Source organism: Hemicordylus capensis, chromosome 4, assembly GCF_027244095.1.
Source record: "Hemicordylus capensis ecotype Gifberg chromosome 4, rHemCap1.1.pri, whole genome shotgun sequence".
Lineage (NCBI taxonomy): Eukaryota > Metazoa > Chordata > Lepidosauria > Squamata > Cordylidae > Hemicordylus > Hemicordylus capensis.
The window spans coordinates 161,567,680-161,594,556 of NC_069660.1; the positions used below are offsets into that span (position 1 = coordinate 161,567,680).

At 43.5% G+C, this 26,877-nt stretch overlaps 1 protein-coding gene across 1 annotated transcript in view; it reads left to right on the forward strand.

Moving 5' to 3' along the window:
- ATF6 (activating transcription factor 6) overlaps positions 1 to 26,877 on the forward strand; it is a 133,229-nt gene that overhangs the window by 33,929 nt on the left and 72,423 nt on the right. Inside the window, exons 11-14 of the mRNA XM_053245788.1 lie at positions 12,275 to 12,388; positions 15,813 to 15,915; positions 16,819 to 16,883; positions 18,376 to 18,490. Coding sequence (XP_053101763.1) covers positions 12,275 to 12,388; positions 15,813 to 15,915; positions 16,819 to 16,883; positions 18,376 to 18,490 — 397 coding nt within the window. The remainder of the gene's footprint in view (positions 1 to 12,274; positions 12,389 to 15,812; positions 15,916 to 16,818; positions 16,884 to 18,375; positions 18,491 to 26,877) is intronic.

Here is a 26,877-nt window from a genome sequence, read left to right on the forward strand (position 1 = left end):
AAGGTGGCTTTTTTGATTGCCATCACCACAGCGAAGCGGGTGGGGGGGAAATGACCGCATTGAGAATTGACAAGCCATACACCCAGTTCTTCCCTCACAAGGTGGTGATGAGATTGGATACGGACTTCCAGCCAAAGGTCATGACTGAATTCCACCTTAATCAAGAGGTAGTGCTACCAACGTTTTTCCAGTCGCCTCAAATGAACCTTGAAAAGGCCTTACATTCCTTAGACGTACGCAGAGCGCTACTTTATTATCTAAAGGTGACTAAATCAATAAGAAAGACAAAGAAACTCTTTATTTCGTACAGAGGGAAAAGGAAGGGACACACAGTGTCTCGACAGTGCATAGCACATTGGCTTGTGGAACTTATCCTTCTGGCATACAAGCAGCAGGGAGTGCCACCCCCAAAGACAGTGCAAGCGCATTCAACTAGAGCGTACTCAGCTTCGGCAGCGCATCTTTCAGGCATTAAAATGGATGACATTTGCACAGCAGCAACATGGTCATCTCAACAGCCATTTATTAAGCATTATGCTATTGACCTACGCATGGCACACCAGGCAGAGTATGGGAGAAGTGTCTTAAAATGGGTGTTACAGTAAGAACTGCCTTCTGCACCCACCACCTTGGTGGAAAGCTAGCTATTCACCCATTTCCTTATGGAATCAACGGATCATGGTCCAGATAAACAGGTTGCTTACCTGTAACAGGTGATCTGGAAGTGATCCTTTGAATCCATAAGACCCACCCTGACCGTCCCACTGCAGAAAGGCAGAGAAGAAGAAATAAAGGATGAACGGAAACGAAAAAATCTAATAGGGGCGGTCTGCACAGAACTGACTGAGGGACGCCCAACCGCTAAGTATAACGGACACACAAGCCAGATGGTGGCGGTTGGGCGTCGCGAGGAGCTACTTAGTCGGCCCGTGAGGTGCCCATTTCCTTATGGATTCAACGGATCACTTCCAGATCACCTGTTACAGGTAAGCAACCTGTTTTTCTCAAGATGGCCATTGTGATTGTTGATATCTCAATATTCTTAAAGTGTTTGAAAGCATTCCGAATTCTCAGTAATCCTTATGATAGTCCTGTAAGGTACATCAGTATTTTATCATGCCTGCATTAATTTCCTTGCATTAATGCCCTCTTCCATATCTTCCTCCTCCTCTGACTTGCTTCAGTGCTTGCCAGTAGTCATACATGACTTGTGGCTTGTGTCAGTTTCACTCCGTCCTGATGTGGAAACTCATGGCTTCTTCCTATGCTGCGTTATAATTGTTTGGGCATAGGAACCACAGGTCAGTTGCATGGTTCCCATCCAAAAGCTTGATTGCTGCTTAAGTGTAACTTGGGCCTTACAAAGTATAAGATGGTCTAAGTGGGGATAGAGGCTGAATAAATCTGTGCAACTTGCCCAGTTTCTGTTGCCACTCAAGCCAGAAGGGTGGTAGTCAGATTGCGTTTACTTTGAAGTAGTGTGTGATCTGCATTGGAACAGACTTGCTTTTGTTAACTACTACCAAGATCTGTTTCTTGCTCAGTTCAGCCTCCACTTGAAGGAAGGCTTGCAGTTTGGAAATATCAGCATAGTCCTTTAATGAATTGCCATTATTTTGCTTATCCTGTGCTTCATGAAAATGCAGATTTCCAAAGTTAATGGGAAACTAGTAATAGCGCTAGCACTATCATGGCTCTCCGAACATCTTTATTTATTATTTATTTATTTATTTTAATATATTTTTACACTTATATCCCGCTCTTCCTCCAAGGAGCTCAGAGTGGTGTGCATAGTTATTTTTATCCCCACAACAACCCTGTGAGGTAGGTTAGGCTGAGAGCTACATGACTTGCCCAGAGTCACCCAGTGAGTTTCATGGTTGAATGGGGATTCGAACTCGGGTCTTCCCGGTCCTAGTCCAACACTCTAATCACTACACTATGCTGGCTTGAACCACTGTCTTGAGGCAGAAATTGGAGATAAGGAAGAACAAGGTCTGTCTTGTGACTTCTCTGAGGTCAATGAAGTATAATGCTAGTAGAACTCAACAGACCATAGAGAGTGCATGATGTGATCTCTGGACCAGGTATATCTGCATCCAGATTGTGCAGAATTGGTTCTCTATTTCCATATTACATTAAGATAAACAAGCTTTGTTGATTGAAATGCATCTTCATCCAGCATGCTGAAGCTTACTAAAAGTTTAAATTGTGGTAGTGACTGCAGCAGTACCTATTTATTTCTCTCAAATTTGTAGACCTCCCCAAACTTCTGCCTTTGGGTGGTATAAAGGTAAAATGTGCCATCAAGTCTGTGGCGACTACAGTGCTCTGTGGTTTTTTCTTTGGTAGAATACAGGAGGGGTTTACCATTGCCATCTCCCTTGCAGTATGAGATGATGCCTCTAAGCATCTTTCTATATCGCTGCTGCCCGATATAGGAAACATACCAGTGGTGATTCAAACCTGCAACCGCATGCTTGCTAGGCAAGTCATTTCCCCGCTTTGCCATTAGATGGCTCCCTGGGTGGAATACAACAACATACAGCAAATTAAAATGAAAAGCTTAACTTAAAACCACAGTCACATTAAAAACATTTGCTCCTGGACCTTTCCCAGGGGATGTCCAGACTTGATCAGCCTAACTGCATCTTGCCTGGGGCCTGAACTCCTCTAGTTCTCCGAAAGTGAGCTGCTGCTCCATCATTTCACTTTAATGTAATAGATCCTCCAGCCTACAGATCTTCTCATTTTAAGCTCATGTGCATTCCGCTGCTTTTGTAAAGCACTGTATACTGGCTTTTGCTGTTAGCCTGTGGCCTTCCATGCACGGTTCCAGCTTGTTTTCACGCAGTTCAATGTTCTCGCAACAAACTTCATGCACCATTTGGGGCTGCAGCCATCATGCTGTTTTGGGCACTGGGATAATATCTGTTTTGTTCAGAAGGCAACTCCAGAAAGAACTTTTTGTCCATATCATTGAAGACAATTAGCCCAGCAAAACATTAATATCAGCCGCTCCCTTCCCTAGATCAGTACTTCTCAACTGCCAGTCCGTGGATCAGTGCCGGTCCGTGAGGAGTTGAGTGCTGGTCCATGTGGAATTAAACCCCTCCCCAAAACAATTTTGAGCCAGTGGGGGTTGCCACTGCTGGGAGCTCTCTGGAGCTCATTTCTAGGCATGCAGCCTTCACTGCTGGGGCAATGTTCATTTCGAGGAAGCAAAGTGAACTTAATCCCAGCAGTGAGGGCTGCCTGCCTGCCTAGAAATGAGCTCTGGAGAGTGGTGGCCCCCACCAGCTCAAAATTGTTTTTGGGGATGCCTGGGAGTGGGGGCGAGGGGGGCGACCCCTTTATGAACTGCTGGCCCGGGAAACTGTGCACAAAGAATGTACCGGTCCATGACTCCAAATATGTTGAGAAACACTGCCCTAGACTGTAACAGACTGTTTCTTTTTGCTCTGAGTGTCTGATATGAGAAAGGTTGTACCTACTCCATTATTTCTAACACATCTGGGCAAATAGTCTGGACCACTAGTAAAATGGGGTACATTATCTACTTCAGAAGTGAAGGGAAGGAATTTGTGAGCAGGTCAGTTGTCTGCACCAAGTCAGATTGGGATACCTGAACATGAAAAATAGTTCCCAATTTTGCATTCAAAATTGTAGTGTCAGCAGGCCTTGCCAGGGCCCAGTTGGGACTATGATTAGAGTTGGAGCCTGAAAAGCACAAGAGAGAAGCTACTGCTCTGTTAACCTACCATGAGCAGAAGGCCAGGCTTCTAGTAGTTATACTAGACCTGGTTAATCCAGAGGCTTTATACTATCTGTAACATTCTCTAGGGCTGTTACACATTGTTCTCCTTCTGTGTCTCAAAAGGATTCTGAGGCCTGTGAGCATGTGGTTCCAGCCTATGGCCATGAGGTTCCTGATTGAAACCTCAGAGTCCTGCTGTAGAGAACAGTGGTATGCTTGGGTGTCTGGCTTCATCCTGATATCCAAACACATAACTAAAATTCTGATTTCCTCATCCCTAGGATTTCTTAAATTTGGTTGGGGAGTTGTTGTCAATGGATATGTTGGAATGGGGCTGTAGCTCAGAGAGAGAGAGAGCCATCTTATTAACATGTAGAAAGTCCCAGGTTCAATCCCCAATATCTCAGGTAGGGTTGAGAAGAATTCTTGCCTGAAGCCCTAGAGAGCTGCTGCTGGTCAGAATAGAAAATACTGAACTAGATGGACCAATGGTCTGACTCTGTAGGCGGCAGCTTCCTGTGCCTATCTTAATATGAGCAATGGATGATAATGATAATAATTAACAACCACCACTTTTATTCGTTAGCTGTCCCATAACAAATTGTTCTCTGGGCAGCTCACAACACAACATTAAAATATGAAATAAATCACACATTCCTTCATAAAAGATCAAAAGTGGGGAAAAGACAATACAAAATACAATACAATGCCATTTTAAAAATCTTAATCAGTTTAAATTCAATTTTGAAAATCAAAATGTAAAAGGACTGAGTGAACAAAAGGGTCTTTACCTGGTGTCTAAAAAAAAAACATAGTGATGAAGCCAGGCAAACCTCACTGGGGAGGCTATTCCATAAATGGGGTGCAACCACAGAAAAGGCTCTCCCCCTAGTAGCCACCAACTCACTTCATTTAGCAGGGGCACTCGGAGGAGGGCTTCCGAAGAAGATCTTAAGGTCTGGGTTGGGACAGATGGGGCAAGGTGCTCTCTCGGGTAACCTGGTCCCAAGCCATTTAGGACTTTAAAGGTTAAAACCAGCACTTTGTATTATTATTATTAATATTATTATTATTATTATTACATTTATATCCTGCTGTTCCTCCAGGGAGCACAGAGTGGTGTACTACATACGTAAGTTTTTCCTCAAAACAACCCTGTGAAGTAGATTAGGCTGAGTTGGGCCCAGAAACTGACTGGGAGCCAGTGCAGCTGACAAAGCACTGGCATAATATGCTCAAATCATCTGGTCCCAGTTAATAATCTTGCAGCCTTATTTTGTATCGGTTGCAGTTTCCAGACAGTTTTCAAAGGCAGCCCCATGTACAATTCATTGCAGTAATCTAAGCGAGAGGTCACCAGAACGTGAGTAACTGGCCAAGCTATCTTTGTCCAGGTAAGGTTGCAGTTGGCATTAAAAGATGCTCCGAGCCACAGAGGCTGCTTGAGCTTCTAGTGACAATTCTGGATCAATGAGCACCCCCCAGACTGTGAACCCGGCCCTTCAGGGCGAGTGCAACCCCATCTAGAACAGGCTGGACATCATTCACCCGGGCAGAGGAACCACCGACCAACAGTACTTCTGTCTTTTCTGCATTGAGTCTCAGCTTGTTCACCTTCATCCAGTCCATTACTACATCCAAGCACTGGTTCAGGACAATCACCTCCTCGCCTGCATCTGATGAAAAAGAGATACAGCCGAGTCAGTGTTCCCTCTAACAGGGATTCCCAGATGTTGTTGACTACAACTCCCGGAATCCCCACACAAGCCATTGCAGCTGGGGATTCTGGGAGTTGTAGTCAATAACATCTGGGAATCCCTGTTAGATGGAACACTGAACTGAGTGTGACTCAGTGGTTGCACCCAATAACTAGTTGGCATGCTTTAGAGGTATGCACTAGGGTCATCCAAAAATTACCCATTTAAACTATTAAAATTATATTGTGTTAATTTCACAACTCCAGTTAAGGGGGGAAATGGTAAAGGAGGCTCCAACTCGCTTTCCTTGCAGACTCCTGTCAGCCAGGCTACCTAGTTTTCCCCCTTCCCTAGCAGGGCTACTGAGAACACTGGGTTTAGGTTAAGTGGAGCTGGCATGAACATGAGTCAGGCCTTGGTGATGGTAGCTGGGCTGATTATTCCTAGCCCATCTTCTGCTGAGCAGAGCCTGTCTCAGCTTCTCCTTGGCAGTGGGGAAGGAGAGTGGCACTATTGGCTAACTTCCACTACCTGGTAATAAATGGCATTAGTAAATGTTTATTGCAATATATTAACAGTAAGATTAATGCCTATTGCTCACCTACTCAGTATTTTACATCCCTAATATGTGTTCCTGTAGCATGTAAATATATGCATTCTCTTATGAAGCCATAGTTGATTGAGTCTATGGAGAGCAACTCTTAAGGAACAATCTGCATCTGGAAACATGACATCTAATTTTAAAAGCTGATGATTGTTGGATCATCTTGTTCTCTTGTAAAATTATGCCTGCAAAATTTCCTCCTTGGCAAACTTCTGTAATAGAACACCAACAGAGAGAGCAAGATGACTGGCTGTGCAAGCATTTCACAGAGGAGCATCTTTTCCTTAGCTGGCTCTGCTTATGAGCATTTGGTCCTGATGCTCCAAGTGAGCCTGTCACTGCCGTCTGGTCCATGACCTGCCTGGAAAGTGTTCCCCTGTTTCTCTGCTAATGTTCTTGTTGGCTAGTTGCAGAAATTTAGTCTAGGCAGTGGGTAAATGTGTGTTTAATCATCTCCAGATTGAAGCTTTGGCTTATTTCAGCTAATGGGTTGTTCCATCCTATCAGTCTTTCCTTTCCAGTAGATTTTTCTTTTTTAAAAAAATAGCCAGCCACAGATATGCTGAAAGCATGAATAGTTAAGAATGTTTTGGAAAGCAGGCTGCAAGACAAGAGTGTTTGTAATGTCTTTGCAACAAAAGTTCCATGTTGTAGATTCTGAGCAGAGATGAGGGCGGAAGGAGTGAATAGGTGCCTTTGAGAAGGTGCCACATCCCTACTGCTGAATCTGTGATAACTTGGCTTTGCCAGCTTGACTGTGTGCTGTGTCTGCTGTTTTGCTTGTGGCCTAGGTTCCTGATTTGGAGGTGGTATGGAATTCCACTTTGTGTGTGTGTCTATCTCTCGTCCTGCTTCGTTCTCCCCCCCTGCCCTGCCACCACCTCATCTATCTCTTTGTACTTACCTTCTTTATGTATGATTCTGATGAATTGTTGGTTTGGCACGATTTGTTTGGATTACACCAACTACCTCCAGTTCTCTTTTTGACCCCTCTGGTCTCCTCCCCCCACCATGTAGCATTCCTCTGAGTCTGCTCTTCTCAGAATTCCAAGAATTGCCCCCCCCCCGCCACATTTAATGGCTTCTCTCCCTCGACCCCCAAGCTTCTGTAACACTATAATATCTCAGTTCTCCTGTCTTTTGAGTTGTTAGGGTTATTCCCCCGTTCCCTTTTGGAGTGCAACAAGGCTTGACTTGGGTTTCATTTTTCTTTTTTCTTCCACCTGAGCAAAGAGTTTTTAGAGGGTGTTTTAAAGTACCGATTCTCTTATATGTATCAGGGAGAGAGCAACTGGTCCTATCCAACCCCAGCACAGCATCCCTCCAATGGTTGTTGCTGGTATCTGTCTTATATTACTTTTTAGATTGTGAGCCTTTTGAGGACAGGAAGCCATCGTATTTATGTATTCTAAGTAAACCGCTTTGAGATTTGGTTGAAGAGCGGATATATAAATATCTGTAGTAGTTTCACTCCTTTATTCATCTGCCACCTTCAGGATGAAAACTTCCAACTTTTTTTTGGTGGTTGTGGTGGGGTGTAACCCTAATCTTCTAGCTGTCTATCAATATCATATGCCTTCATTTTGTTCTCAAATTACTGGGTGGCCAGAGGGGTGCTACATTCTAATCTGTTTTGATAGCTCTCTTAGCTACTGTACTTCTTAAGGACATTATTGTGGGGGGCACAGTTTGGCTAAAATTGGGGCAAGCTGGAGGATTGTGCTTGTAGCTTTCATTAAGGGCCTCTTGCTTTCTCTCCGTAATGAGAACACTACCTCACTCTTGAACAGAACAGATACTTTATTGTGGTCATAGACCAATGCATAATAAAACATGCATAATAAAACATACATTCATAAACATACATACTTGCAGAAACTCAGTAAATCACACAAATTGCAACGCAATATTAATAGATTAAACCTAAGACGGTTATGGGAAGCTCCAGACAGATCTTACTGGTAACTAAAAGGAACAGAGCACCCTCCATTACAATCATAGCACAAGAGTTGCAGAAAAAAGAAAGCAAAACATTACTGAAAACCTAAACGGATGTTACAAATGATATAACAGTACCTAGCCATTTTGTTAATTAGTTCATCATCAAGACTGGACAGTAAATACTTCAGATAGAAGTCATCCATGTGCCCAGGAAAACATTGCAGCAAAGGGGACACTAATCTTAGGCGGGCATCCCTATAAAAGTTGCAATATAGGATAGTGTGGGCACTTGTCTCCACTTGACCAGACCCGCAGGGGCAAAGTCGAGCAGAGAGAGGGATGCCTTTAAATCTTCCCTCCATGACAGCAGATGGCAGCGCATTTAGGCGGACGAGCGTCAAAGCACGTCTAAATTTAGGAAAAGTAATTAGACTCAACTAGCTAGCTGGTTTAATGTTAAGCGTTTGATCCCCCAAGAAGACATTCTTAGACAAGGAAGCAACCTCTTCCTGTAGTTCCATATCCATGATACGTTGCTTGATCTCAATCTTGGCTTGATCATATCCCATTTTGATAATTTCATCCTGAGAGAAACCATAATGAGCCAATTTATCAATAATTTGAGTCTTCCACTTGAATCTGAAATAATCAGTCTTAATAAGGGGGGGCCAGTCCTACACAAGAAAAGATGAATTTTAACCAAAATAAAATGATATTCCTCCAATAACAGGTTTCCAGTCTGATCATACCCACCTCTCGTCTTAGTGCAACATTAGACACGCATCGGGGAACTGACAATATGGATCTCAAGAATTTGGACTGCAGGGCTTCTAAAGCCAAAAAGTTGCTAACAGGTCCTGTTTGGGCTCCGTACAGCACTTGAGGGTGGACTTTAGATACAAATAACTTAACTGCAGAGGGGATGTAGGAAGCCCCCCTTGAGAAATGAAAAGATGTAATAAGATTGTGGTTAGCTGTGCCGTCAGCAAAGTAGATTTAAGGTGGGCATTGCGTGACCCTGATGAATGGAAAACCACTCCTAGATATTTAAAGGAGTTGACCTGTGCAATCTTATGACCATTGATGGACCAACAGTATTGCCTGGGTCGTTTTGCAAAAACTAGGACTTTAGTTTTTTTCATGATTTATCTCAATGAACTCTTGGGAACAGAATTTTGAAAGGAGACGCAGGGCACGTCTCAAACCGATTGGGGTTTGGGACATAATTGCCATATCATCCGCATATAAGAGGATAGATACATGCTTGTTTGCTATTTGGGGAGGATGCGTAGAAGGTGTAGATACAAAGGAGACCACTGAGTTAATATATAGATTAAATAGTAAGGGAGCTAGGATGCAACCCTGCCTCACGCCCCTGTATGTAGGTATCGCAGTCGAAAGGGCCCCCAGTGCATTGCAGCCTACTTTCAGAAGGGCTCCTTCATACAAAGAAGAGATCAATAATAACTGCCTTCTGTCTATTGAAAGATTCCACAGTTTACGCCAGAGCCTTTCGCGGGATAGAAGGTCAAATGCGGATTTAAGGTCGATAAAAGCGACATAGAGTCCGGAAGCTGGCTTACTGGAGTATTTTTCAGACAAAAATTATAGAGTGAGGGCGTGCTCCAGGGTAGACCGGCCCGCCTGAAAGCCGGCCTGCTCTGGGGCCAGAACATCATTTGACTCAATCCAATCCACCAATTTATAAAATAGATGTTTAGCATAGATCTTACGAATCACGTTTAGAAGGCTGATTGGGCAATAATTTTTAGGGTCATCCCTGTTGCCCTTTTTATAAATGGGTATAATAATGGCTATACCCCAGACGCGGGGGATATTAGCCGAGGAGTTGATGTAAGAAAAGAGAGAAGCAAGCAGGGTATCCACCAATCAAGATTAGACTGTAGCACATTGATAGTAATAAAGTCACTTCTCAGGGCCTTGCCTCTAGGAAAAGATTTAATAAGCCTTTCAACTTCGGAGCACGATACAGGGTCCCAACTAGGAATCACAGTATTATTTAATTCATTGATGATATTAACATCTGTCCCACTAACACTTTTATAAAGGGAATGAAAGTGCTCTTCCCAAGCAGCAGCTGAAATGCAATAGGAAGGGGAGGACAAAGCTTTGCCCATTACAGGTAAAATCAGCCTCCAAAAGATAGCTTGATTCTTTGATCTAGTCGCCTCGATTAATTTAGCCCAGTTTTCTCTGGCAGCTTTAAATTTCTTATTTCTAATTAGCTGTTTATATTGTGATCTTTTTTTTTTTTTGAGATCTCCTGCTTAGAGATTATCGAGGGATCAGCAACATGGCTTTTAAAGGCCCTTACCAAATCCCTTTTCGCATTCACGCAGTCAAGATCGAACCACAGCTTAGATGGAGCCTTAAGATGATTACTAGAATGAGAATGAGGTTTAACCAGCACAGGAAGTAAAAGAGCCAAAATACCATGATAGTAGGAGAGTTCCTCTCCTGAATGGTACATGGGGCTAATATCGTCTCTCTCAAACTGCTAGCTTTATCTGAGTTTAGTATTGCAGAGAAACGGACAGCGCATTCTTCTGTGCATTTATCTTTAAGGGGCCCATGTTCCAATTCTAAATGGGGCAGCTGTCCATCCACCAAATGGACTGAACCAGTCGACCATAAGCATAGCTCAAGAGGAGAATGGTCACTTTCCGGCTGGGGGACCTCCTGAAAAGAGCTGACGCGCGAAGCCAAATTGTGTGAAATAGCCATATAATCAATCAAAGAGGGATTGAGACCAGTCCAATGAGAGAATTCAGCAGGAAAATCTGTTATAACAGAGCCGTTAAGGAGATGGAGATCCTCCTTATGGCATAGGGACAGGAGACTAAAACCACGAGTATTAGACCTAGGGTCTTTAGAGTGCCTTGTAAGCAGGGGTGGTGGAATAGGGATATCAAGAAGGTGGAAATGAAATTTATTGCAAAGAGTGTCATTATCAGGAACCAAATGAGCATTAAAATCACCAGCCATTATCAGAGAAGTCCCCCAAAATGCTGCTCGGATAGAGGCTATGAAGGCCTCTAGTTTAAGCCATATCTCGTCAGAATTTGAACAGGAACCAACAGGAGGTACATAGACAGAGATCGCTATTACATTAAATGTTTTCAGGCTAATAAGAACGGCAAGGGCTAGTGAATCCAGTTGACCAATTAGGGATACTTTACCCTTGAGCATAGTAGAAGTAAGGATAGCCAAGCCCCCCTTTGGTCTACCCCTTCTTGTACCTGGTACTGTATCTAGAAAATGCACCGAAAAACCAGACAAAGAGATATTACCAATAACCCATGTTTCCTGTAACAAAAGAATATCAAAATTGCTAATAAACGAGCAGAAATCTAAATCACAGATCTTGTGCTTCCAACTGGCCACGTTCCAGGAAAGCACCCTGAGTTGCACCGCGGACCCCACATGTCAATTTTGTCCAAACTGAGGACACTCTTTGTCCAGGGCATCATCACTCTCCAGCACAGGAGGGGATCTTCGTAAGGATTCACAGTTAGTAGCTGATGGCCAGTCCAGCATGACTGAAGATCTTGATGAAGGTTCCCGTGTGGTATCAACTGGCAGATCATGAAGGGGATTGGAATCCCCCCGAGAGAGGAGAACCTCCAAGCTCTTGAAAACAAGAGCAACAAATAGTGTCTCAAATCAGTGTGAGGGTAGTTATTTCCTTAGGATTTTTCTTTCAGTTGTACAAGAAAGTGGTGGTTGTGGGAAGGAGGGGGAAGAAAGTGGCAGGCAGAAAAAATACTGAGGTGGGGGGCTGAGAATGAGGGGCCGAGAAAAAGGGAGAGCTAGAGGCGCAGATCCTCTGTGCTAGGGCCAGCTAGTATGAACCATTTTCCTAATATGAATGTCAAAATGACAGGTTACTTGAAGAAGTACAGGGTTCTTGATGTGGTATACATAAACTTCTCATTGCAGAAAGTTGAGGACTTCTCCCCACATGACCACCATTGCAGTGTTTACCCCCGTTTGTCTGCCATAGTCCAAGATGATTGCAGTCACTTCCTTTGCTGCAACGAAAGATTAGCTGCATTTCATTTGTTCTGCTAGTAAACACTGGTATGTGGGATGGATGAATTACCTTACACAGCCTGCATGTTACAAACTCTTAATTTCTAGGCCCTCTGGAAAATTTCTTGCACCTGTGGAATCTAAAGTTACGGCATCTCATTCCTACAAACCACAGCAGCAGTCTTGTATTACTAAAGTACATCCTATGTATTTCACTTCTAGGTATAAACATTCTGTTTCGGATAACAAAGCGCTGATGGTAGTTACTGAGGAACCAATCATATATATTTCTCCCCCACCTTGCCAGCCATTGATCAACCGCACAGAGACACTCAGGTAAGCAACCTCCTGATGTGGGTTTTGAGTGCTCAACAGACCCTGGGACTTGCATTTAGTGTCTCTGCAATTTTTTTGAGATGTTCAGTTTCCAGAGTTTTTTTCCTTTAGAACTATACCCTGATTCTTTTGTCAATGCAAGCAAGTCTACAACTTCCTATCTTCTATAATGTCAACACTCAAAATGAATTGCTTGAAATAGCTTCTGTTAGGGGCTACTCAGCTCCATGATTTCCTGGATGAAACTGGTTATCTGGAAACTTCTCACTTGTTCTAGGGACAGAAATTGCTTTGGCTTTGCTTATGGATGGAAACTACCCCAGAAACTCTATAAGGGGAGTACATCCCTGTTGGTTCTGCTGGAACTCTCAGTGGTGTTTGATACTGCTGTTCGTGGTATATTTCTGGATCGTCTTGTAGGGCACAAGAAATACTGCTTTGCAATGGCTCCAGTTCCTGTAGGTCAGACTCTGAGAGATGGTGTTGGGAGACTTCTGTTTGATCTCCTGGCTGTTAGCCTACAGCAGGGCTGCACAACTTTGACCTTCCTGAAGATGTTGGACTACAACTCCCATTGTCTCTAACTGTTGGCCACTGTGACTTGGAATGATGAGTTATTCCAAAAACGAGAGCCAAAGTTGTGCAGCCCTTGCCTACAGCAACCTGGGGGTTCTTTTTTGTGCTCCATGCTTTTAAACATCACATGAAACTGCTGATAATAACCAGTTTCATGTATCTGAGCCAACTGCTCCTGGAAAAACTGTGAATGTCCTGAGCCCATGTCTGGAGGCAATGAAGGACTGGATGTGAGCTGACAAGTTGAAATTAAAGCTGGACAAAATAGAGGCTTGCCTGGTTAGGACTGCTGCTGGTTTGGTGTTGATATATCAACCTGTTCTAGATGTGATTGCATTCCCCTTGAAAGAACAGGTTAATTACTTGGGAGTGCTTTTGGAGCTAGCTTTGCTCCTGGACATCCAGGTGCCTGCCTTGGCCCAGCAGACTTTTAGCTGGTGCATCAACTGCATTCATTTCTGTCTTGAGTCTTGCCACTGTTATCCATGCCCTCATTATATCCTGACTGGATTACTATCACACACTCTTTGTGGGGCGGCCCTTGGAGAGTGTTTGAAAACTTCAGTTGGTCCTGAATGCAGACTCTCACACCATATTACACTAGTCATCAGTGAGCTATGCTGACTATAATTTTGCTTCTAGATGGATTTCACATCGTGAAGTAGAACAAGTAGCAAGTGAAATGGTGTGAGACAGAGAAGATCTTGAACTGGGGCTCATGGTGGCCAAGGCTCCAGCACCTTTCTTCATGCACTACTGACATGCCTGCTGGTTAAAATGTATTACTGTGAGATAACACCTAGGCACCATTATAAGCCCGTATAGCATCATCAGGTTGTCCAGAAAACCAGTGCAGTTCCACCTGGCCCTATAAAGCCTCCAACCTGGGGACTGCTTTTCAGTCAGAGCAACTTATCTCCTGCCAGATTGAGCTCCAGCTCTCCTGCATGCTCTGCTTCGGACCTTTTGCCTCTGTTTTTACCTCTGACCCCCACCTGGAAGACTGCTTGTTCCCCTTGATGTGGATGCTCTGACCTTGGGATGCTGATCTTCAGCAAATTCGACAGATGGCTAGTATATTTGGATCAGCATGTTGGTCCTAAATATTTTTTCTTGAACTGCCTTTCAGTTAGTGCTACTCAAGAAGGTAACTGCTGTAGTTTGAGGGCAGAATTTGCTGTGTTCACATACTTAAATTAATGGTAAGTCACAGCTTACTTAAATTAATGGTAGTGGAACATAGGAAGCTGCCATATACCGGTAGTCAGACCATTGGTCCATCTAGCCCAGGTATTGTCTTCACAGACTGACAGCGGCTTCTCCAAGTTTGCAGGCAGGAATCTCTCTCAGCCCTATCTTGGAGAAGCCAGGGAGGGAACTTGAAACCTTCTGCTCTTCCCAGAGCAGCTCCTTCCCCTGAGTGGAATATCTTAGTGCTCACACATCAAGTCTCCCATTCATATGCAACCAGGGCAGACCCTGCTTAGCTAAGGGGACAAGTCATGCTTGCTACCATAAGACCAGTTCTCCTCTCCTGGTTCAGCTGGCTACCAGGAAGCTGTCGGGCTTAACATTTTCTCTGATGCAGTAGAGACTACATTATCTCTCACTGAAATTAGCTGAAGGATAGCCAAGGCCTCCTTTCAGCCTACTCTTCTTTCACTATTCCAGAGAAGAATTAGAATCCTTCCTCTGTCTTGAGGCATTTGGGCATCAACAGTTATACTGTGATCCTAGCAATATGTTTTGCATGCAGATGAGTTGCAAAACACTTTAGCTGAAGAGGGAGTTGCCTAAATTACTAGAATATGTTCAGAGGCATAAATCCTTGGGCAGACGGCGTAATGACACAATTGATTCAGCACTCATTATAATAAACACACATGAAAGCCCTTCCATCTGCTTCCTTGGGGGCTCTTATCTCTCTGTTTTGTGCAGTTGTGGTTACTTTCTCTTTCATCTTTTGGCAAAATTTCAACTGACACTGAAGGTGGGCAGCTCTATAGCTGTATGGCACGAATGAACAAATGATGTACTGGGGATCTGAATCCAGACCCCCAACCCCACTACCATAGTTGCTAGTTTCTTGGAACTTCAAAGTACTGAACCGATCCACTGTGGCATTATGATTATTCCTCTGAGCCATCCAGTTTTCAAAGAGCTGTGCATATGGTAGAAAACCACAAAGTGTCTGTGTTACTGAAAGTTTAGCATTCTCCAGTTGCTGACTTGCTTGTGAAATGACTATAGCCTATGAAGCCACCTGTATTGGAGTTCTGCAAGTTTTTAACCATTCCTGTAGATATTATTGGAATATGGTTCTGCTGCTGTTGCCTTGCACACTCTTTCTTGAACTTATTTGGACACAAGAACAATGTTTTGATGGGATAATCCAGCAGTTAAAATATGTACATTTGATGAAAGTGTAGCTGGGAATTTGTTCCTGAGGTTCTAGAGACAGGTGTAAGCCAGAGGTTAATCTGAATGTGAAATTGATTTTTCACTTAAGAGACCTTTGTGGTTATAGGGAGGTGTGTGTGTTTGTATGTTAAAAGAAATAGCTAATTGCTAACTTGGCAAAGAGGCACATTTTAACATGGTGATTCTCTTCTATTTAGCAGGGGGAGAGTAACTGGCCCTATCCACCCCCAGCACAGGATCCCTCCAGTGACTGTTGCTGGTGTCTATCTGATGTTTCTTTTTAGATTGTGAGCCCTTTGGGGGCAGGGATCCATCTTATTTATTTATTATTTCTCTGTGTAAACCGCCCTGAGCTATTTTTTGGAGGGGCGGTATAGAAATAGAATCAAAGAATGAATGAATAATAATTGGACCTCTGAATTTACAGATTGAGTCATGAGCTGCGAGGCTGGGTTCATAGACATGAAGCAGAAAGGTCGAGATCAAGGAGGCTGTCAAATAATCAGCAACAGAAAGCTCAAGCTGTTCAAGTAAGTTTATGCTGTTTGTTGCCTTAAGCAAGAAGGTGGCTTGAATGGTTAATGGAGTGTGGGGTACAGTGACACTTGGTCCTTGGGAACTAGCCTGGGTATTAGAGTGGTTGCTTCTGAGGACTGGTTTGGCCTCCAAGACATCCAGCTGCTTATTTTTCCCTTACCCTTTTCCAGGTTGTATACAGAAAGGCTGGGGTGGGTGGGCGGAATAAGCAGCTGGATGTCTTGGAGGCCAAACATTCTTCCCTTCCCATACAAATATCAGCCTGTATATTCAAGAGATGTAGAACAAATTCATATTACCTTTGCAGTGCAGTTGGCACTCCCCTGTGGTCATTTATTACATCGCAATAGTATGTCTGAAGTTCTGCACCATGTGAGTTGTTTGGATTACATGGTTCCTTCCCTGCAGCGTTGTAACCAAAATTATTTGTAATGTGCTGCTACACTAAATCTCTGTGTGTATTATGTACACAAAATATGTATAAAATCTCAGTGGAACACTTAAACTGGGTGGAACACTTTATCGTAATCATAATGTGTAGTAGTTTCACATGTGAGAGGAAGATATTTGCAACTACTGGTCCTGATTTAAAACAATGTAGGACTTAACGTTGCATTTGAACCCTGCAAATCCTGGCTTGTTGTAACCATAGTTTGTAAGCAAGCCAGGATATAAAACTGGGTATTGCCTGGTATCATGTCTTGGCTTGTTTATAAACAGCAGTTAGAATAAGTTGAGAATTGCCAGGTTTGGATGCAGTGGCAAATTTGAATTTGTTCTAAACTAAGATTGTAAGCAAGAGAAAGACAGACTCATGAATGCACCTTAATAAGATCATGTTACATTCAGTGAAGAGTCATTTTCTTTTGTGTGATCTCACTTTCTCCCATCTTAAGGACTCGTCAGAAAAAAATGCAAATTCTGGACTGATGGCCATTCCTTACACAGACACTAGCACTGGGTAAGTGAAGATGAGATCATCCCATCAACATAATATTCTGGTGATATTAGTCAACACACATTCTTCGAGGCTTTCACCTTTGTATACAATTTCAGCATCTTCTCTGAACAGGCAAATTCTGCATGTCTCCTATCTCAGCATTGCTAAAACACTGGTCAACCTAAGCCTCCCCTGTGATGGACCCATAAGCCTTAGGTATATTGCAGTAGGGGGACTGGCCAGGTCAACTGGCAGTTCGCTCTGTCCATTGTCTTTCAGGAGCATAAGGAGAGCTCTGTCAAGCAGACTGAGGAAGGTCTATCTAGCCCTGCATTTTTTCTCCCACAGTGTCCAGTCAGATACTTCTGAGAAGTAGGGGTGTGCTTGGAACTGGCTGGGCCGGGAGGGTTAGAAAACATTTAAAAAAAAAAAATTTGGAGGCCTCCACACCTGCACAATTGGCCTCTGCTTGGCCTGGGTCACGCAGAGGCCAATTGTGTGGGCATGGTGGCCTCCAAAATGGCCACCACGCTGGAGGGGGAAAGCCCAAACGAGCAGGAGGGCAGGCTGGCTGGTATGGGCATCAAGGGAGGCCAGTGGGGGGAGGGGGAACCTCTGCAGATACCCCTGCTGCCTCCCAACTCCTCCCACAGAGGGGGTTAAGTAGTAATTTAAAAATAAAAATAAAATAAAATAAATGTCTGTGAACCCCGCCAAATAGAAGGGGGATGTTTGGTCCAGTTTGACCCCAAACGGTTGAACCAAACATGTTTGCACATCCCTACTGAGAAGACCACAAGCAGGGCATGCAGACAGTGTTCTTCCCCTGTTGTCTGTCATCAGAATCAGTGGTACACTGTCTCTCAGCATGGAGGTTCCATTTGTCTTAGTAGCTGTCATAGGTAATAGATGTACATTGATGGCAAAATTAACTTCTAGAGAGAGATTCTACTGTTGTAATAGGTTTGTATAAGTGTGTTAATCTTGTTTGCACATGTGTGCACAAACATGTACAAATATATAATTTAGAAAAGACAAATTTATAAAGGTCTTATCTAACCTCTTTTTAAGACAGTGTCAATTACAATGTTTTGCAGCTGTGAACTTTGTAAGTTCTCCAATACCTGTTTAAATTCTTCCCACTGACACCAACTTTCCCCCACATGTTGTGACACTGTAGCTATTCTGTGTCTCCAAGATGTTAGATAATTGGGCCACCCTGGGCATCCTCCCACCCCTGAAATAAGCTGTTTTTCTGAATTTGATTTTCATTTATAGGCTGCCCATGTTTCCAAACCTTTCTCTTCAGCTGTGAAGGCTTGCAGCTTTCTAAATCTTATTTGTTTTTGTTTTTTTTAAGTGATGTTCTTATGACACTTTGTATATGTTTCAGCATGTTCTCATGTTTGGGGGAAAAACTGAGTTATTGGATGCTGTGCTCAGTTTCTTAAATCGGGTGTCTTATGAATGCTAGTTCTTCTTGGTTCCAACATTGTTTTCACATTGATTTCAGCAAGAACGCAGGAAATGAGCTACAAGTTTATTATGCTTCCCCGAGGAATTACCAAGACTTCTTCGAAGCAATTCACAGAAGGGGAGATACATTCTATGTAGTATCATTTCGTAGGGTAAGTGTGTTATACAGTATATTCATCACTGAACCATAAACTGATCAGTTGCGGAAATGGAAGATGCATCTATATTATGAAGATAAATACTTGGGAATTATTTTGTTAGAGTGCTTAAATCCTCCTTGTTCCTTCATAGTACTACAATTCCCAGAGTTCCTTGGAAGAGAGAGTACAGGGAAGCCATGACAATAGACTAGGTCAGATGTAATGCAATTAAGGCTTTGTGCGATATCCCCTAGCCTCGGGAGCACATACTCCTCCATCTCCTTTGCATGTGAGGCTTGGAAGAATTCTGTTTCAGATTCTGGTTAGGGTTGTTCATTATGTATAAAGTGAGCATCTGGAGCTGTTCTACTCAGAGTTCCAAAAAAACCCAGGAGCTAAATCTGGGATTGTATCCCAAGTTTAGATCCTCATTCATTTCGGTACTCTGGTTAGAATAAATCAGGATTTCTCAGTTTGAATGTAGTAGATTCTAGCTTGTCCTTAATCAGAAATAGCATTCCTCTGAGGCTCACATGCAAAGCTTCATGTATCCTGAAGCTTGGATACATTATGCAAAGCCAGGGTTTAATCCTGGCTCTGTGTTTCATCTGAATTAGTCCAGCGTGAAGAAGGAAGAGTTTTTCTCCCCACTCCCATGAATTTGTTCACAATTAACAATTCTGCTGAAGGAGATGACAGCTGTCACTTGTAGGAAGAGCATAAATCACCAAGCCAGGCTCATTCTTGGTATAAAAACGCACATGCAGAACAACTGAGTGAATTTCTATGTTTCTGTTATACAAATAAATTTCTGTTAGCCCATCTGTCTAGAAATCTGGAAGACTTCTTTCTGGATCTTCTTTATCCATTTGGTAGTTTCAAATGAACAGAACGATTAGTTCTAGGATGAATCCTAGGATGAATAATTTAGAGGTGATATTTTTAGATTTAGATTTGTACTTTTGTGTATTAATTGTGCATTGTGTTAATTATACCGTAAAACACTTTAGATTGTTTTAATGAAAAGTGGTGTAGAAATCGAGCAATAAATAAAATGTGAACATAAGAATTTCGAAAACACTTCTTTTGGTGCTAATTCCAGGGCTTTTGAAAATGCATTTATGCTTTTTTTATACATAAATAGATATTGCGAATAACTGCCAGGTAGTGGTCTGTAAACAGTGGTCTGTAAGCAACTGTTGGGTAGTGGTCTGTAAGCAGCTCAGCGTGCACCTGAGTGATGAGTTACTTAGACCGGAAAACCAGGTCAGAGTCAACAGCTTGATAAGGCCGTATGGGATCCTGTAATACAGCAGAACCATCCTCCCAGCTATCTGCTGTGTTGACACTGCAGTGCAGCAGAGATCAGGCATTCAGTTCTCTCTGCTTACCAGCTGCTGTGTTAAGGAGTAAATTACTTGAGCCATGCTGCCATAGTTATTGACTGGAGACTCTGTGGTAGCTTACAGTAACAATCTGTGAACTAGTGGCAGAGGTTGACTTTTTTACAGCAAGGAAAAATTAGGGAGGAGAGCAGGTCTTGTGGTTGCAAGCATGACTTGTCCCCTTAGCCTAAGCAGGGTCTGTCACTCTGGGAAGAGCATCTAGGTTCCAAGTTCCCTCCCTGGCATCTCCAAGATAGGGCTGAGAGAGATTCCTGCCTGCAACCTTGGAGAAGCCGCTGCTAGTCTGTGAAGACAATACTGAGCTAGATGGACCTATGGGCTGACTCAGTATATGGCAGCTTCCTATGTTCCTAATAATGATGGAAAGCCTCTGCTTTCATATTGGGTTCCCTGCTTCCTCTCCAAGTAATAGTTCTCAAGAGTAGAACTCTAGCTCCAATTAAAATAACTTCTATTTTATTTTATCGCGCTCATATTTCTTCTTAGGACTTGGTAGTGAAACTATCTTCATTTAGGTCTCCTTTAGAACCCTTGAACTTCTTTTCCAATTCCTTTTCTGTTCCTTTGATATGTTGCATTGTGTGGGTTATCACATAAGAACAGCCCTGGTGGATCAGGCCCAAGGCCCATCTAGTCCAGCATCCTGTTTCACACTGTGGCCCACCAGGTGCTGCTGGAAGCCTACAGGCAGGAGTTCAGGACATGCTCTCTCTCCTGCTGTTACTGCCCTGCAACTGGTACTCAGAGGCATCCTGCCTTTGAGGCTGGAGGTGACCTATAGCCCTCCGACTAGTAGCCGTTGATAGACCTCTCCATGAAGTTATCCAAACCCCTCTTAAAGCCATCCAGGTTGTTGGCTGTCACCACATCTTGTGGCAGAGAATTCCACAAGCTGCTAATGTGTTGCGTGAAAAAGTACTTCCGTTTGCTGATCCTAAATTTCCTGGCAATAAATTTCTTGGGATGACCCCTGGTTCTAGTGTTATGTGAGAGGGAGAAGAATTTCTCTCTATCCACTTTCTCCACACCATGCATGATTTCATAGACCTCTATAATGTCTCTCTGCAATCGAACTAAATTTCACAGCTGCCACACATTGAGTCGACACTTTCAACGAGCTATCCACCACGACCCCAAGATCCCTCTCCTGGTCACTCACCAACAGCTCAGATCCCATGAGCATATACTTGAAGTTGGTGTTTTTCGGTCCAATATGCATCACTTTACACTTGCCAACATTAAACCGCGTTTGCCATTTCGTCACCCACTCACCCAGTTTGGAGAGATCCTTTTGGAACTCCACACAATCCATTTTGGATTTCACTGCTTGCTGCTTGCCCTAATTCTAGATCATTTATGAATAAATTAAAAAGCATTGGTCCCAGTACAGATCCCTGGGGGACCCCACTTCTTCCCTCCATTGTAAAAACTTTCCGTTTATACCTACCCTCTGTTTCCTGTCCTTCAACCAGTTAGCAATCCACATATGTACTTATCCCCTTATCCCATGACTGCTAAGTTTCCTCAGGAAACTTTGATGAGGAACTTTGTCAAAAGCTTTTTGGAAGTCCAGGTATACTATGTCAACTGGATCACCTTGATCCACACACTTGTTGACACTCTCAAAGAACTCCAAAAGGTTGGTGAGGCAAGATTTATGCTCATTCTCTCCCAGCAGGGCCTGTTCTTCTATGTGCTTTACAATTTTATTCTTGAGGATGCTTTCCATCAATTTGCCTGGAACGGACGTTAAGCAAACTGGCCTGTATTTTCCCGAATGGCCCCTGGATCCCTTTTTGAAAATCGGTGTTACATTTGCTACTTTCCAGTCCTCCGGTACGAAGCCTGATTGCAGTGCTAAGTTATATATTTTAGCAAGGAAGTTGGCAATTTCACATTTGAGTTCATTGAGGATTCTTGGATCAATGCCATCTGACCCTGGCAATTTGCTAGTTTTCCCTTTTTCCGGACAGTTTAGAACATCATCTCTTGTCACTTCTATCTGACTCAGTTCTTTAGCCTCCGTCCCCGAAAAGCCTGTTTCAGGAACAGGCATGTGCTTAGTATCCTCTGCTGTGAAGACAGATGCAAAGAACTCATTTAGCTTCTCTGCAACCTCCATACTCTCCTTAATAATCTCTTTCACTCCCTCATTATCTAACGGTCCAACCTCCTCCCTGGCAGGTTTCCTGCATCTGATTATTTGTCTACAGGTGGAGTACGTGTTTAACTTTTTGTCTTAAGGCAGTGGTTTTCATTATTCTTCCTTCAAAGAACTCTTTTGACCTCAGTTGGTCTGCTGAAGAATGTTTGCAAGCTGCAAAATATTCTAGTGAATGTGCTGATTTGCATACATGAGGCATTGAACATTGACTGAGCCTGTTGGATCTCAGCATTGCCCCATATGAATGGAAAGTGCACCCTAGATGTTGTCCAACAGCTGATGTTGCAGAGCAAGTTCAGTCATGGTGGGGCAACTATTTTTCAAATAAACTTGTCTTCCATTGCAGATCTTCTCACTATGGAACCTCTAATAAGCAAGTGTGCCTTGCAGCATGTCCCTCACAATTAAACGTTGTGTTGCTTAAGTACCATCTGTTTTGATTAAATATTTATTGAACTCTTTTGTGAACCCAGTCACCAGATCTGTATCATGGGCCTGTCTTAGTTTCTGTGTGAAGGTATACATTGTTGTGCTTTATGTTTTGAAAAACATTGGTTATTATTTTTTTTTAATGGCTACAGCATTTCCTCTAAGGCATGTATGTGCATGCACTCACACACTTTTTAATGTTTACTCAGTTAATTTTAGATCCCACTCAGGTAGAATCAGGAAGGTCACATTCTGAATGCACGTGCACACATTCTGCCTTGATATCGCCACCCAGAACAAATTCTGCACACAGGTGGAAAAAAATTAGAGAACACTGATTGGCTAGCTGTAATCTTTTGAAGATGTTTGGAATTCATGTGACCTGGTTGCTGCTGGAAGGAATGTGTATGAATGAACTGCATGGAAACTTGGTTGACTATTTGATATGAAATGGTATTTGGAGTAAAACGGCCTAGATGCTGCTTCACTATAAACCCCTAATTTACTATCTTCCCTGATAAATTTTCAAAGAACTTCACAATGCAATTTGAAAATTATGGCTTTAAGGAATGCTTTGGTTAAAAGAACGTTAGCACTTCTTCCACAGTGCATGCTTTGCTAGGCTAAGAGACACTGATCTGTCCTTGCCCAAGTCGAACTCCACCTGTTTCTGCCAACCTGACTAGATAAGCAATGTGATGTGAGAATAAAACAAGAGCATAGACCTGTGCCAAGGTGAATAGTCATGGAATAGTGTGGTGGAGACCAAGGTATGTGAAGCTGCATGTGATATACTTTCGATCTCTGAGGCCAGGGGGTGGTAGGAAGTGGCAGTGTGTGTAACTGATTCTCTTCTGATAATTGCTTCCAGGGATTTCAGGGATATTTCTCCCCGCATCCCACATAAATCTTATGAAAGCACACTGGCAAAAACTGTTGAAATATGGTGTTTATAGTTCAGCTAAATAGAATAACATTCCCCCAGATATACAGACACTAATGGATACTTTCCAGTGTTGCACAACCTAGACTTGAAGGCAGGAGTTGAGACTCCCCAGACATTCAACACTCTGTAAGAAGCTTCACCAGTCAAAATATAGTCTTATTTTTCCTAAGAGCTGGTTCCATTTAGGGTAAGCACAGGGTGGAGAGTGCTTAGAGCTTCAGTTGAGAATCATTTTGGCAGCTGTGTACATTTTAGGTCCAGTTCTTGCTGAGGTGGTAAGCTGCCTCACTGCAAGTGACTGAATGCTCTTCTGTATCAAAAACAAAAATGCAGCTCAACAAAAATATAGGTAGAAAACTGGCATTTCAGAGAGAAGGAACATTTTAATATGGAGGAATATATTCAGTCATGTGAGCCCCCACCTGCAGCCTGAAGTGGTACAGACCAGATAAGGTTTACTACTTCATGGGAATTGGACTTTAATTCCTTAGACGGTTGGCTGCCTGGTTGCTCACCACACCTCTTCTTGGACTACTTAAGGCAGCGTCAGCTAGGCAGAACCAGAGGGGAGGCAGAGGGTAAGCCCTTGAGCTGGCTTGTGTTCCATCTTGCTGCTGTTGCTTACCTGCAAGGAGACCTTGTTGCAAGGACCTTTTTACTGCATTCCTGCTCTCTTGTTCCAGGTATCTGTTTTGCCTTGCTTCTAGTAAGTTGCTGCTGTTGATAAACTCAACTTGTTCCAGCTATTGAGTTTCTGCCAGAAGGGTTGGTTAGCTGGTTGCTCACCACATCTCCTCTTCTTGGACTACTTAAGGCATCTGTGGCCAAAGGCGCAGCTGGCAGCCTGCCTGTAGGTGGCCGTTGAAACCGACCCACAAAGAGGGCCGCTCTTGAGTGGCTGGGCCTTCGGTGGTGGAGGCTGGGGGCAGTAACACTGTTTTGCAAGACTTGTGTCTGGTGTTGGAACTGCCTCCGTGTTGTTTGGCTGAAGGTTGCGTCTCAGCTTATTAGGGGATGGAGAGGTGGGGTGTGTGCTTCCTCAGCATGAGGCAGCTATTTCAGTGGTAGTGGGGCACAGAAGGAGAAAGAGCATTGGCAGGTCAGGCCATTTCAGGGGAAGGAAAAACAGAAACTTAATAGCTGTTTCCCCTTCCAGCTGCCCTGTCAGCTCTTTGACCTTGGGGAGCAGTGCCAACTACTGGCAGAAGCTCACCATACTCCTTTGCAATGCTAGGTCTGTCAAAAATATGATGATCCATGATCTGATTGTTGATGAGGGAGCCAGTCTGGCGTGCATTACAGAGACATGGTTGGGAGAGGCTAGTGGACGGTCATAGCTTCTCCCTACAGGATACTCTGTTGTAGAGCAGATGAGAGAACGTGGGCTGTGGAGTGAGTGTAGCCACTGAACGTGGAATGGCTGTGGCTTATAAGAACAGTATATCCTTTACCATGATCTCTGTCAGAGCACCTGCCTATATTGAGTGTGTATACTTGAACCTTGGGACCAGGGATAGCTTGGGACTTCTGTTGGTGTACTGATCCACCCCGCTGCCCAACAGAATCCCTAACCAAGTTGTCAGTTTTGGTTGTGCAGTTGGCATTGGAGACACTCAGGGTGGTGGTGGTGGGTGACTTCAGTGTTCACTTTGGGACTGAACTGTCAAGAGCAGCTCAGGAGTTCATAGCAACCATGACAACTATGGGCCTTTCCCAAGTGGTCTCAGGTCCGACACATGTTGCTGGTCACACACAGTGTTCCCTCTAAGGTGTGCACATGTGTGTGTGCTCACACTTTTTAAAATGTCTGCTCAGTTAATTTTAGATCCTGCTCAGGTTGAATCAGGAAGGCCCCATTCTGATTGCACGTGCGTACATATAACCTTGATACTTCTGCCCAGAACAAAAATAATTCCTCACAGAGATGAAAAAAATTAGAGAACACTGGTCACATGCTTGATCTGGTATTTTGCTCTGATCAGGGACAGGGAGGTTTTCCATGGATGGGGATGTCAATTATTTCCCCACTGTCATGGACGGACCACCACCTGGTTAAGGTTCAGCTTTCACTAGTCACCTCTGCAGGGGTGAAGGGCCTATTTGGATGGTCTGCCCAAGGAGGCCTTTGGATCCAATAGGATTCCAAAAAACTTCAGAGGGCTTTAATATTGGCTCTGTCAGTGATCTTGTTGACACCCTGATGGAAATTTGGAATAATGAGCTCACTAGGATGATAGACTCGATCGCTCCTGAGCATTCTCTCTGCTTCTAAATTAGCTCTATGATATACAGAAGGACTACAGGAACTAAAGTGGCTAGGTAAACGACTAGAGCACAAGTGGAGAAGGACCTGGCTTGAATCTGACAGATTACAGCACAGAACACAGTTCAAAACCTATGCTCTGGCAATGCATGCAGCAAAGAAGTGATTCTTTGCTGTGCGCATTGCATCCACAGGTTCATGTCCAGCAGAATTGTTGAGGGTGGTGAGGGAACTTATACAGGCCCTTCTGCTCCAGCTCTGGAACCATCAGTTAGCCACCGTGAAGCTTTTAATAAGTGTTTTGTGGACAAAATCTCTTGTATTTGAGCCAACCTGGATTCCATTGTTGGTGCAGAGTCTTTAGTAACTCCTCTTGTGTGGTTATATTGCTTCAATTTCAATTTGACTTCTGAGGATGTTAACAAGCTGCTTGAAACTGTCAAGAGAACTATCACCTGTTTGCTTGACCTTTGTCCAACATGGCTATTATCAAACAGGGAGATGGCTGGAGAGGGCTTGGTTGAGATAATAAATGCTTCTCTGAGGGAAGGTAGGATGCCTCCTTGTTTAAAGAAGGCAATTAGATCTCTCTTGAAGAAGTTTATGCTTGATCCCTCAATTAGGCAATTATAGGCCTGTCTCCAGTCTCCCATAGTTGGCCAAGGAGATTGAGAGGGTGGTGGCCTTTCAACTCCAGGCAGTCTTGGATTGCACAGATTATCTAGACCCATTTCAAACTGGCTTTAGGGCAGGTTATGGGTTGGAGACTGCTTTGGTCGACCTGATAGATGATTTCCAAAGGGGAATTGACAGAGGGAGTGAGATTCTTTTGGTCCTTCTGGATCTCTTGGCGGCTTTCGATACCATCGACCATGATATCCTTCTGGATCACCTGTGGGGACTGAGTATAAGGGGCATTGCTTTGCAGTGGTTCCGCTCATATCTCTTGGGCAAATTTCAGAAGGTGTTACTTGGAGACTGCTGCTCTACTAAGTGAGAGCTTTTGTATGGTGTCCCTCAGGGCTCCATTTTGTCTCCAGTGCTTTTTAACAACTACATGAAACTGCTGAGAGAGATTATCAGGGGATATTGTGCAGGGTGTTATTAGTACGCTGCTGATACCCAAAGCTATTTATCCATGTCAGCTTCATCGGGCAGTGGCATAACTTCCCTAACTGCCTGCCTTGAGGA